Source organism: Cervus canadensis, chromosome 18 (assembly GCF_019320065.1).
Source record: "Cervus canadensis isolate Bull #8, Minnesota chromosome 18, ASM1932006v1, whole genome shotgun sequence".
Classification (NCBI taxonomy): domain Eukaryota; kingdom Metazoa; phylum Chordata; class Mammalia; order Artiodactyla; family Cervidae; genus Cervus; species Cervus canadensis.
Window position 1 is genome coordinate 32218242 of NC_057403.1, and position 12680 is coordinate 32230921.

The 12680-nt window shown below is 43.0% G+C and overlaps 1 protein-coding gene across 3 annotated transcripts; it reads right to left on the bottom strand.

Annotated features, from left to right (window-relative positions):
• Positions 1 to 413: 413 nt before the first annotated feature.
• CCNE1 (cyclin E1) lies at positions 414 to 12432 on the bottom strand. 3 transcript variants are annotated; one of them, XM_043437708.1, is made up of 12 exons: positions 12158 to 12432; positions 11638 to 11686; positions 11443 to 11530; positions 11149 to 11217; positions 7261 to 7412; positions 7006 to 7141; positions 3797 to 3943; positions 3156 to 3251; positions 2596 to 2670; positions 2375 to 2486; positions 2124 to 2281; positions 414 to 1812 (listed from the first exon to the last, which is right to left on the bottom strand). In XM_043437708.1, the coding sequence occupies exons 2-12, from the start codon at positions 11655 to 11657 to the stop codon at positions 1690 to 1692; spliced, it is 1176 nt and encodes a 391-aa protein (XP_043293643.1). In that variant the 5' UTR covers positions 11658 to 11686; positions 12158 to 12432; the 3' UTR covers positions 414 to 1689. The 3 variants fall into 3 exon arrangements, with proteins under 3 accessions (XP_043293643.1, XP_043293642.1, XP_043293644.1); XM_043437707.1 differs by having other exon boundaries at positions 2596 to 2730; positions 12158 to 12431; XM_043437709.1 differs by lacking the exon at positions 11149 to 11217 and having other exon boundaries at positions 2596 to 2730.
• Positions 12433 to 12680: the final 248 nt, after the last annotated feature.

Genomic DNA, 12680 nt, shown 5'->3' on the forward strand with positions numbered 1-12680 from the left:
CATGAAGTATTTACCTTAAACATGCTTTTGAGCCAGTGTTTCCTCACATCTGCCAAACTCTCAAACTTATAAAACAGAAATGTATTTAGTGCCACATTTTTGCACAGAAAATGTCAAATGTAAATTAACCCCTTTTAGGAATTTTCAAGTCACAAATGATCACCATTAAAAACCCACTACTTTAAAGGCAAGAGTATCTCTGAGATGAATAATTAACTAAGTATCATTTGCTAAATGCCACTACATGTATATTTATAATGCATTTATTAAGAAAACTGCATTAAAATGACAGAACTATAACATCACAATTTGAAAAAGTAGGATCACTCTCAAATTTCATATAAATATGGTAGATTAAAAGTGGCTATTTTTCTATTTCAGATAGATTTTTGCAAAATAACAAATACCAAGTTGAAATAATGATATTTATTTGCTCATTCACCCTCCCTTAATAAACTCATACATAGACCAAAACACTGTGAGAAAATGAAACATAAGACTTGACAAGGCCATCACTTTGAGAATGTCCCACAAAACGTGATGTGAACTGTGCACCTTGGGCCTTAAAGTGGACAGTGACCTCTTCTGTTAGCAAGGCACTTGGTGATTCCATCAATGATCAGGGAACAGACTTTACGAACATCATGGCCTTGAGTTACATGTAATTTTACTTTGCATTTTCTTCTTCAAAGTAGTTTAGGCTACTACATTAACAAGTTCTCCAAATAAAGATTCTTCAGGTTAAGCTTTGGATAAGGACGCAAAGAGTATTAAATAACACTAATCACAGATTCTTTATGACCTTTGTCCTGTGCTCGGGAAGAAATCACACATAAGAATCCTCTTGGATGCAGACGTGACTTCACTACTATCACCACAGCCAGCCAGTAAGCCCACCCGGAGTCACCACTGCACAGGGCATTGTTGAAAGATGCCAATCAGAGCCTCATTCTAGCTCAGGGGCCCTTGGGAGGCCTGTGAGGCTGGCACCTGAAGCTCACTTCAAAAGTTTTCTTTTAATATATTTGTTTGAAAGTCTTGAGCTTTGAGAAGCATGAAGTTAATTAACAAAGAGAACTTGATACAGCCACATTCAACGTTGACTCCTAACTTAAATTACCAGACATAGCTCATAAAACCAGCTGTCTCAAAGACAGTGTTTTATCTTTATTAAAAAACGGATAAACATAGCAGCACTTGCAAAAACAATAGTTCATAAAAGGCATTGTACACTGTCAACTGATAGTATGGAAAGGCGAGGCCCCCAGCACAGCTGGTGGTGGGCTGTACATCACAACACTCACAACTGCCTGTCCACTTAATGCGACTGAGCCCAGAGCAGCCGTGGGGACACCAACAGCAACATGGCACGCTTCAACTTCAAGCCTTTGTTATTCATGTGAATAGTCAATCAAGTCAAGTATCACCCTCCTTAGCAGCATCTGGAGCACTCATTGGTGTTCTGGAGGTGGCTGGTGTACTTGACCCACTTATTAAAAAAATCTAAGCATTCAATAAAAAACACTTCTCCCTGTCCAATGCCATCCACAGAAACCTTCTGTCGCGGAAGAGACATGCCCTTCCATTTAAATATCTGTAAAAGCTAATGCACGCCTCTGCTGCATGGACAGGAGAGAACCTGGAGCAGGCACTTCTGCACAGCTGTCTTTGGTGAGGGTGCTGGTGTGGTCATGCTGATCCCTGCCCACTGCTCTGCTTCTTACTGCTCTGTGGTGGGGTGAGGACTCCAGTGGGGAGAGGAGAAATCCTGTTTTCTTCAGATAATATGGCTTTCTTTGCTTGGGCTTTGTCCTGTTGATAAGAATAAAAGCAAGAAATAGAAATGTTACAGTGGAAGAATATATCCTCTGGGCTTCACTTAAACTTTGTGCTTTTTCCTATGTAGGTGAGTGAAGGAAAAAAAAATAGCAAAGAACAATCTAAACGCCTGTGGTCTATATGATACCTAAGAGATAGGATCTGTTGATCCCAATTTTTCTTTTCCAAGGAATTAAAAAGAACTGGAGTCTTTTTAGGATTATCTGGAACCTGTGTGAAGCAAAGTGAAGAGGCTGCCCAGGCAGTTTTAGGACTTTGTCTGGGAAACAAGGAACAGTACTGACCAGCAAATCCAAGCTGTTTATATGGGTCTGGATGTTGTGTGCATCTTCAGCAGGAACTCCCCTGAAGTGCTTAAGTTTTGAACTTCCTGTCTCCCTTATAACTATGGCAAATGGAACCATCCACTTGACACACTTCTCTATATCACACCACTGATACCCTGCAATGAAAATACATGTTACGCTCAATTTGAGATGAACAACTGGTTTGTAAGTTTCATATATCTTGTTAATGGACTGGAAAGCCAACATACCTGAAACCTTTTGCATCAGTTCAGATGAAGAGAAATGATACAAGGCAGAAGCAGCAAGTACACCATAAGAAAATTCTAAGCAGCCAACATCCAGGACACAGAGATCTAAAAGCTATGGAGAAGAACAGAACACTAAGGGACATGCCAACACGTATCGCTTCTAGAGTTACTCAGTCTAGTGGTGGGTTAGGGTGCCCCACAGAGGTAGGAGAGCCACTTACCTCTGCAATCTGTATGAAGATTTGCTGAGGATACTGAGGCAGGAGCACTTCATACACATCATTTAGATATGCAACCTGCATGTATACATTCAACCAGGACACAATGGTCAGGGGACTTAAATGCCACTTAAGGGCCTATGGGAAAACAGAAAACAAACCACTGGTTGAAAAAAGAAAAAGACATTTCTAGTCCCTTTGGTCCTCTATAGTGTTGGTTGCTCAATCGTGTCTGACTCTTTGTGTCCCCACAGACTGTACCCCACCAGGATCCTCTGTCCATGGGATTCTTCAGCCAAGAATACTGGAGTAGGTTGCTCTTCCCTTCTCCAGAGGAACTTCCCGACCCAGGGATTGAACCCTGGTCTCCTGCATTGCAGGCAGATTCTTTACTACCTGAGCCACCAGGGAAGCCCCTCTAAAGGAGTTTCAAAATGCAGCCATTTCCCCTGCCACAATGTGTCCAGCTGGAGAACACCTAGCCAGATGCACTCACGCTGAATGTAGGAAAGATATTATGTGTGTATTTTTGAAAAGGACTGAAAAACTAACTTGTAACATACCTTCATAATGATTAATTCCATAGTAAGAATTTCATCTCCTGAACAAGCCCCATCTGTAACATAAGCAAACTGGTGCAACTTTGGAGGATAGATTTCCTGAAAGGAAATAAAAGAAGATACTACTAGCAAAATGCCCATCTCTTATAGTTTTAACTTATATATTGTACCTCTCAAATTATTTTTTAGTATGCTAACACAGAAAGAAAGAGCGGGTACACTGACGGGATAAATGGAAGAGCTACTCTAGTGGTTCAAAATGCATTAATTGTAAAAGAAATGAAACATTCACCCTCAATCAATCAACCTTTTACTTACTGAAGAGTTTTTAAAATTTCACCTTTTCAATACCTTTAGCAATGTGTTTGAAAGTTGGGCCCGTCTACCCTTCTAATCACACCAAAATTTTACTCCTCTTAGGGAGAAGTTCAATTTTTTTGATTAAAGGAATTAAATTAACCTAAGCATTTTAAATACTCATACTTTTCTTGGTTAATTTCTAGCCTTTTTTTATGTGTGGCTAAACTTTAGAAGGCTTCAAATTAGAAAAATACAAATACAGACAAATAGCTGATCCCTTCCCCTAATCTCAGTGGATCTCAAGAAAAGTATGTACTACATAAAAAAATTTGAAAATTATTTACCTCAAGTTTGGCAGCAATAAATAAAGATGAAATCCCAATAAGTTGTAAAAGTGTTTTTACAACATTTTGTTGTGTTGCCATATACCGATCAAAGAAATCCTGTGCCAAGTAAAATGTCTCTCTGTGAAGTTTATAGACTTCACATACCTGAAAAAATAGTAAGTTTTAGAATAGTTACTTGAGGAAAAAAAGAAAGACAAAAAAACTTGCCATGATTTTGGTGAAGGATAAAACCAAAGAGACAGAAGCTGGCTTTTCGTAAAGGATGGTTACCTTGTTTATCCCTAAGCACATGCACAATGAAAAACTCGAACTCAGGATAAGGATGAAATGTTCTGTGACCTAATATAAGAGCAAAAGCTCACAGGCTGCAGAAAGAAGGTACATTCACAGTCCAGTAAAAGCAGCGTTTCAAGGAAAAACAAAATTTTCTCAAAGAACTATGTCCCCCTTTGTAAGTTTCATTATGACGTGAGGAAGGAACTACAATATTTCTTCACAATGAACATAATCAGTATGAAAGTTTGAAAGCTGGAACATAGGTTTATTTAAAGACCACAACACTAAAACACTGTTAATCTAATCACAAGAGGCAAAAGCTTTATTCAAAAGCATTAAATTAAAGACTCTGAGACCTAGGTTCTATCCTAGGCTCCCCTTTAGGAAAACTGATTATAAAATTGAGACATTATAAATTAGTCCTGCTTTGTTAACCTCACAGGACTGCTGTGAGATATGGAAAAATAGTGTACATGATGGAGTTGAAAAGGACCAAAGAAATATTAGACCTCAATTCATTACTATCATCAAATGTTTGATTATGCATTTAAAACTGCTATTCCTAAACAGTATATCCCAAATAAGTACACTTCACAGGGTTATAATAAGTAGAAAAGGCACCAGAGGAAACAACAAACAGAACATTACTAAAAACTCCATCAATCACCAAAGAGTTTCTAAGTCCATGTGGAACCATGTTTAGAGTCAGTCTTTATTAAGTAACACAACTACAATCGGATTAGAAGTGAAACCAGAGCTTCTGTTCTCTAAGGAACAAACTTTCAGACCTATTTTACCCAGCTCACCATCAGGCACACTGTGTAAGCACTTCTTTTTTTGCTACACACTTCTTGGATGGGCTGGGGGCTGGGAAATTTAACATCACTGCAGATAAGACTGCCTGTGAACTGCTGACTCACGTTTTGTCCCACTTCAGACATAAAGTTATCATTCTTTTCTATCCTTTCAATAGTATTACATGACTTTTTTGATTGACTTCCAGGGGAAATCATTTCTTTAGGAAGTATCAATTGCATCAATTGCATTATATAAAACAGATCCACTAAGTCACAACATCTTTTGAGTTGAAGCCTAAGAGATTAAAGCATACTACAATCTAATGCTTCAAGGAATTATAAAAAGTTCCAAAAGGCCCAGGAGGGCTATGTGCCATGGTGGGTCTACAGACAACTGTAAGGCCTATAGTTTTAAGCAGGCCTGCCAAAGAATTTGTACATTTGTACATTTTCTATGTTGACATTTTCAGGGACCAATAAAGAAAAGCAAATTAAGAATGAAAAAAAGATGTTTTTATGTAATATCTTACATGGCCTACTATGTAAGCTATTGTTTGGTCACTAAGTCTGACTCCTTTGCAACCCTAAAAAGGAGATCTGTAGGCTGCCAGGCTCTTCTATCCACGGGATTTCCCAGCCAAGTATACTGGAATGGGTTGCCATTTTCTTCTCCAGGGGATCTTCCCTACCAAGAGGTTTCCCAGGTGGTGGAATCTGTGGCTGAGTGGCTCAGTGGTAAAGAATCTGCCTGCCAGTGCAGGAGACTTGGGTTCAATCCCTGGATCAGGAAGATCCCCTGGAGGAAGAAATGGCAACCCATTCCAGTATTCTTGCCCAGAACCCCATGGACAGTGGAGCTTGGCAGACTACAGTCAAGGGGGTCGCAAAGAGTTGGACATGACTTAGCACGCACACACACATGTAAGCTGTACTTCATATACACTATTTCTAATCCACACAAACTCTGTAAGGAAAATACTAATAGAAAACATTACAATGAGAAAATCAAGTTAAGTGACTTGCCTGACTGAGGCACAAAGATGGTAAGTGGCAGCAGGAGATTTGACACTAGGACAAGCACAACTAGGGTACACATATACCCCTGTCAATACAAACTTTCTGAAGGGTACACGGCACAGTTTGTTTTTAGGGAATACATAGACTCAACTTCCATATATACTTTCATAAAATGGATCTGCCTAAGATACCCTTCCACTCACAGAAGAAAGCTCATTTTGCACCTACCCAAGGTTTACAGAGGTGTCCAGGTATTTTTGTTAGTCACTCAGTCGTGTCTGACTCTTTGCAACCCCAGGGACCATAGCCCACTAGGCTCCTCTGTCCATGCGATTCTCCAGGCAAGAACACTGGAGTCGATTGCCATTCCCTTTTCCAGGGGATCCTCCCGATCCAAGGATCGAACCTGGATCTTCTGCATTGCAGAAGGATTCTCTACCATCTGAGCCACAAGGGAAGTGGTGTCCAAGAAATGTCCCTTAATCAAGCCACTATTGAAACACCCACACTTCCTCCCAGAAAGAGGTGCACTGCCTATACAACATAACTTCTTATATTTAACAATTATTTACTATAACTTATAATCTTGTTATTTGATCAATTTTTATATGATAATGTGAAGTATAAGAGTGTGATCAATAGAAGATTTGAACAATATATTTTGTTAGGATAAACTGTGGGGAAAGAGAAATGGGTCCCAAGGAGTTAAAATGAAACAATATAAAATTTCTGACTGTTAAAGATAAATTTGTTCATATATTTTTAAAACATTTGGTAATAAGCTATCAAGTAGCTGTTACACATTCTACTGTGTACACTTAAAAAGCAATTTAATTAACAAAGATCAAATACCAATATTTATAATTAATTGGAAAATACAACCTTTGCAACTACTTAAACTTTGAGAAAAAAAATCAGATGCCAACTTAAAAACATCTAAGGGATAAAGAGACTTCAGAAATTCTTTTAAGGAAGCAAAAAAGTTAAACCACTGTAGTATATATACCACAGAGACACAGAATGTGTCAATGGAATCAAACACATGAAGAGATAACAACATCACAAAAGAATCTAGAAACGGTCAGTGCTTCTAGTTAACCAGAAGGCTCAACCTACCTCCATTAACCAATCCAGAAGAATTGCTCGCATTTTAGGCTGCAGAAGAGGGTGCCGCTGCATGAGGTGCTTGTCCCGCAAGTATGTCTTTTCCTTGTTTAACATGATTTTCCATACTTCCTCTCTATTTGCCCAGCTACGAAAAAACAAAACCAAGCAAGACACCAAAGACAGGCGTTAGCATGCATCCAACTAGTGAAGTGGAAGTGCACACAGGGGGCAAGAGACCCAGGAGGCACTCGGTGGTCAGCTTACTTCAGCACAGGCAGTGGCGACACTCTGGATGACGATGGCGTGCACCTCTGAGGCTTGTACGCAGCGTGTGGGTACAGAAGTTCATCCTCTTCTTTGTCAGGTGTGGGAATCAGGGAGCAGGGGTTTTCACAGGCTGTATTACTGTCCCAAGGCTGTAAAATAAAGACATGTTAAAAAATGTTTGATGTAAACCAGCTGTTTTTTACATTCATTGATTTGTAAAAGAGCCAGTAAAACAAAAAAATGTCTTCACACACCTAGAGCAATCTCTAGGCCTAAATCAATATTCCGGCCTAAATTAAGATGCAGATAGCAGAGAAGACACATTAATGACTCCAAGCTTTCATTTTCTCAGGAGTCTATGCAATAAGAACCTAAAAAAACAAGTCAGTAGCATTTTATTCTCCATATCATCATCCTCCTATGAGGTGCGTGAGGGCACAGGAAGGGTAAGACAAAATGCAAACAGCTCTTACATTACCAAAAAAGAAAATCTACTCGTAGTTCAGTAAGACACTAAGCATGGCTCCAAAAGGGTATTGTGAGATTCGGTCACAATTCAAAGACTTGGGTTTTTTAACAAGTACAACTAACCTAATAAAATGTCTTAAAAGTGAAAGACAAAATTTCCAATAAAAGTATTCATATAAGCACTCCACAACCACAAATATAAAACTGACTGCCATCTATATTTAGTCTCTTCATTTAATAAAAACCCACCAAATGTGACATCTTCCTTTGGTTGCAGGTCAAGCCAAATATATTGCATAATGAGGACCTTTCATTTTCCTTAATTCAAATGGCAAAAAAAGAGTATCTGCCTACTTAAAACCACATCAAGCAACAGTCACAGGATTTACTAAGAAGTCTATAAAGCCTAGATATTCCTGAAGACCTCTGAAACCCACCCCCAAAGCCTTGTATAGTAATAAATACTAAACCTTCATTAGAACCCAAACAATGCTTCTTTTAAAAAGTTCAGATATTTAATTCAATTTTTAATATTTGGAAAATGTCATTTTGCCATTTAAAGTTTTTTCCTTTTAAAGCTACTCTTTTATCATCTTACTCTAAATAACTATGATTGTTTTTTTAAAATTATAAAATAGTGAATTTATTGAAGATATGGCATATTAACAATCCTGCAAGCATGGACACTCTGTTAAAGGTCTGAGACTCTTAGCAATTTTTCTTAAAGCAGAGAGATCATTAATGTTGACTGGAAAAGAGACAACTGAGAGGACTATAAATGAACATGAAAACTTGGGCTCTCCAAGTGCTGCCTGGAAGATATGGGACAGGGTGGCTATCACAGCACACCGGCCACTTTTAGAGGAAGCCAGAGCACTTTCAGGGTACTGAGAAGAGCAAAGTAGGATAAAGCTCTCCTCCATCCAATGTGCAAAGAATTGGGCATGCAAATTAACCATGACAGCTCTTGCCAACAGCTGTTGGAGAAGGGCAACATCCTCTTCCAGTTCTAGTATCATATGCTGGTATCATTTCCTTGACTCAAAAGGGTCATGTTACAACTGCTTTAAGCTGTATTCATTCAAGAATGAATTCTAGTTTTGAAAGCAGAAGCTGGGTGTCACCCTCTACAGCCAAATGGTTGAAATAGTTGAGAGCAGACTTTTGGAGATAAAATGGTAACAGTTCCCAACCTGCAGTATGCAGACAAATCAGGTGAACCACAAGCAGACAAATGGTCCCCAAAGTTGGCCTTTGACCACTATATGAAGCAGAATAATGAAGTCTATATTCTTTAACTTGAATGTATACCATGTCTCAAAGAAAGCAAGATCAATCTGACTTTAGGAAGGAAGGGGATAAAAGCAAGAGACTAATTTTGATTATTTCTAACCACCTCTTACTCTTTATGCCACTTTTAATGAAGAATGAAACTACCTTATGCAAAATTATGTTCTGAGAAGTAACTAAGAAATTCCAGGACTCCATTTCAATAAACAAGTTGGGTCTCATGCAAAAAACTGAACAGAATGGAGATGTTAAATAGACTTTAGACAAAAGAGCATTATTTTCATTGGGAAAAACCTAAGGTAAGAATCAAAGGTTCCATGTGGTCTTGATGTAGCAGTATCACAGAGTTCAGCATGATGGCTACAAGTAGCACAGGGCTACTGAACAGGGCTGAACTATAACTCCACAGAAAAATTCTGTGTAATTAACTGGCAAAAAGGTTGTTACCCCACAATTCTAGCTTCATGAATCTACAGAGAAATAACATATGACACTGACTGCTTCACAAATGATGGGTAATTTTCAAGCTATCTACTTTAGACAATGTGTAGAAACCTGTTGTCATTAATCTCTGAACCATGAAAACGCCTTCTAGTGTGAAATAGTATGGCTATTCACATATCACATCGATCAGCTCTCTGCAGTCCAGAGACAGGGCCCAAGCCCTGTCTTAGGCACCCTAGGCTCTGCTCCAGTTATCTTTGGAACCGAAACTACTCTAAAATCCCAAGAAGTCAACAGGGACAGCTTTGCTTCATCCTCAGTTAAAAACTCCAATTCAAAACATAGCTGGGAAGACAACCAATCTTGAATTTCACAAAGTTGAGATTCATTTTAGTAGAGACCCACAAAAATTAACTTGCTTGGTTTGAAGTCTTTACAGGGAGAAAATAAAAAGAAAAAAAAAAAGGAAAAGAACTTGAAATGCACTGTCTTATTTCTTTTCCTAAAACAAAGTATCTCTTCTTCCAATACAGCAAATAAATCATCAAGCTGTTGTTCAATATTAAGTGGAATCTCCCCAGAAATGCTAACGACTAGGGTCTTGTGTGCAGTAACAACAGCTTTAGCATGTATCCCATGGCTTTGAAGACCTTCACTCTTCCAGATTCAGCTGCTATGGCTGTTGCTCACTGTCCTACAAAGTGATGTGCTGCCACTGCTAACCTCATCAGAACCACTTTCCTTGGCTCAAATACTATTCCTGCTCAGTTTTTATCTATTATAGCGTCAGAAAGCCTAATCAGTTAGTTTGGAGATAGACTGCTTCCCCTATTGGGGCCATAACTACAGTCTCCAGCCATTTCTGGAGCCTGAGAGATAATACAAGCTTTTTCTGCTAGGGACTTCTGATATTATGATGCTACCATGAACATGCAAGAAATATGGCGCGAACTCCATGAAGGAGGGGCAAGAGAAATGGACTGACTAGTCAATTTGAAAAATGTGTTGAGATGCACATATCATTACACAGAATGTCCTACTAATACTCTGGTGGAGGTCCGATCAAGCTCCAGGCAGCAGTTATCACTGTAAGTAATTGCTGAAGAGGCTAGAAGAACTATCAGAAAGGGGGAAAAAGTTTGAAAAATGACCTAAAGGTGGTGGGAGCAGGGAAGGGAAGTCCTTAAGCACCATGAGGAAATAAACACAAGTGTGGATGGGGCAGGGGGAGTTGCTTATGAGCACACTCAAACCCCCATTATCACAGTTACCCAAAGAGCTCTGTGTCAGGAGCCCTCCCACAGTTCACTAGCCTACAGCCTAGGCTATAGGACAGACTCCGCCCCTGACTTGCACAGGACTCTGGGTTACTTTCCTCCTCTAACTGAATCTCAGTTTCCTCAAGGGCAAAAGGAGAGGACTGAGTTATGTGAGGTTCATTCTGGTTCTTCCAGACATCAGCGCATATTTGTAATCTCAGGGATGTCAGTCAGGAACACGGCCCTTCCTGGAATCCCAAGACTGGCAGAGGTCAGTGCCCACTGACAGGCACAGTGCTCAGTTATATGAACTGTGGCCATAGTTAGAGAAAAAGCCTTCAGCAGGAGGCAAGCAAGTATGAGACTCAATTTGACCCCAAACAAGGGGAGCCTCAACTTCGACCCAATCAGAAAATGTACCTACCTGACTGCCACACTGGCTTCTCACAGTCCTGTCAATTTTGGCAATTTCTTCATCTGGATCCTGCAAAAACTAACATAAAACAACCCCCACACCCCAAGGAAACACACCAAACAGCCCAAAGACAAAAACACAGACACAGAGAAGAAAAAGAAAGCTAGTAAGGTTATGATCACCATTTCTGCCAAACGCTCCCCCCTTGATCCCTTATTAACAAATACGTGAGCAGAACCCATTCTGGTACCCAGGTAAGATTGGGGGGGGGTATCCTCCCCCACCTGTCTCCTTTGTACTCACAACGGCTACATTTGCCTTTCTTTTCCTGGAGCGAACAGAGACATCGGTGCCACTTTCCTCTTTCATGGTGTCCGGTTCCTTCGCATCCCTGCAAAACCAGGATGGCACCGAGGTAAGAGTTCTACCCAAATCTCGGCCCACCCCTCCCCCACCACTGCACACCTTCCCCTTTCCCGCAGCGGCCAGGCCACTCACCTCTCCTCTTCCTTCGGCATGGCGCTGGGCACAGGATCAGACCTCAAGCCTGGGGGCACGAAACGGCAGTGGGGTGAGGACGGCAGGCAGAGGGGTCCAGGGCCCGCCGGCCTGTCCCGAGCACCCCTCCCCCTCCCGCGCGGGCGGCGGCGGCGGCGGGAGCCTCCCGGGCCGGTCGGGAAAATGGCCGATGGGCCCGGGGTGGCCTGTCACCCGCGGCGCCACCAGCGGCCCGCGACGCCGGGTCGGAACCCAGGGTGGGGTGGGGGGGCTCAACGCCCCCTGAAGCTCTCGCCGGCCCATCGCCTCCCTGGGGACCCCAGCTGCCTCAGTCTTCCCCTCAACACCTCCCCGTAGCCCGCTTCTGAGTCGCCCTACCGGGGCACCCCGCGCTGACGCCTCCGGGGACCCGGCGACCCGGCCTCGCCCCACCCCCACCCGGGCCCGGCCCGACCCGACCCGGGCGCTCCAGGAGTTCTCGCCCGCCCCGCAGTCCGGCAGCTCGCGGCAGGGTCCTCACCCGAAGCCGTCTCTGAGGCAGGCAGGCAGGCGGCACGAGCCGAGGCCGGAGGCAGGAGGCAGAGGCGAGCGGGAAGCCGGGAGGCGGGAGACGGCGGCGGGCCGAGCGCGCGGCGGTGGCGGGATCCGCGCCTGCCCCCTACACCGCGCTGGCGGCCGAGCCGGCTGCTCCTGCGCCCGGCTAAGAGCGGGACATTTAAAAATCCCAGCGCGCGGAACCGGCCCCCGGACCGCCCTCGCGCCCTCCCGCCACCCTCCGCTCCGCCCCGGCCGGCTCGGAGCCCCTCAGCGGCAGCCAGAGGGCCCGGCCCCGCCCAGCCACCGCCCTCAGGACCGCCCTGCGCGGCGCAGGCCCGCCCAGGCGCTCAGGCCCGCCGGGGGCGGGGCGGGGCTAAGTGACAGGGCCTGCGCGCCGGAGGGGAGGGGCCCTGGGGCCGTGGCGGGGCCTGCGCCGCCCAAGCTGCGGAGCCCGCGCGGGGCGGGACGCGGGGGCCGGCCGGCGCTCGCGGTGGGGCGGGGCTGCG

What these genes read in the sequence shown, in the direction of transcription:
- CCNE1 (XM_043437707.1), bottom strand. Translation starts at nt 11,657, where the DNA reads ATGCCGAAGGAAGAGGAGAG. An exon ending in GAAGCCAGTGTGGCAGTCAG is followed by an intron (nt 7,413 to 11,148) that starts GTAGGTACATTT and finishes TTTATTTTACAG; the next exon opens with CCTTGGGACAGTAATACAGC. An exon ending in TCTTCATACAGATTGCAGAG is followed by an intron (nt 2,487 to 2,595) that starts GTAAGTGGCTCT and finishes TCTTCTCCATAG; the next exon opens with CTTTTAGATCTCTGTGTCCT.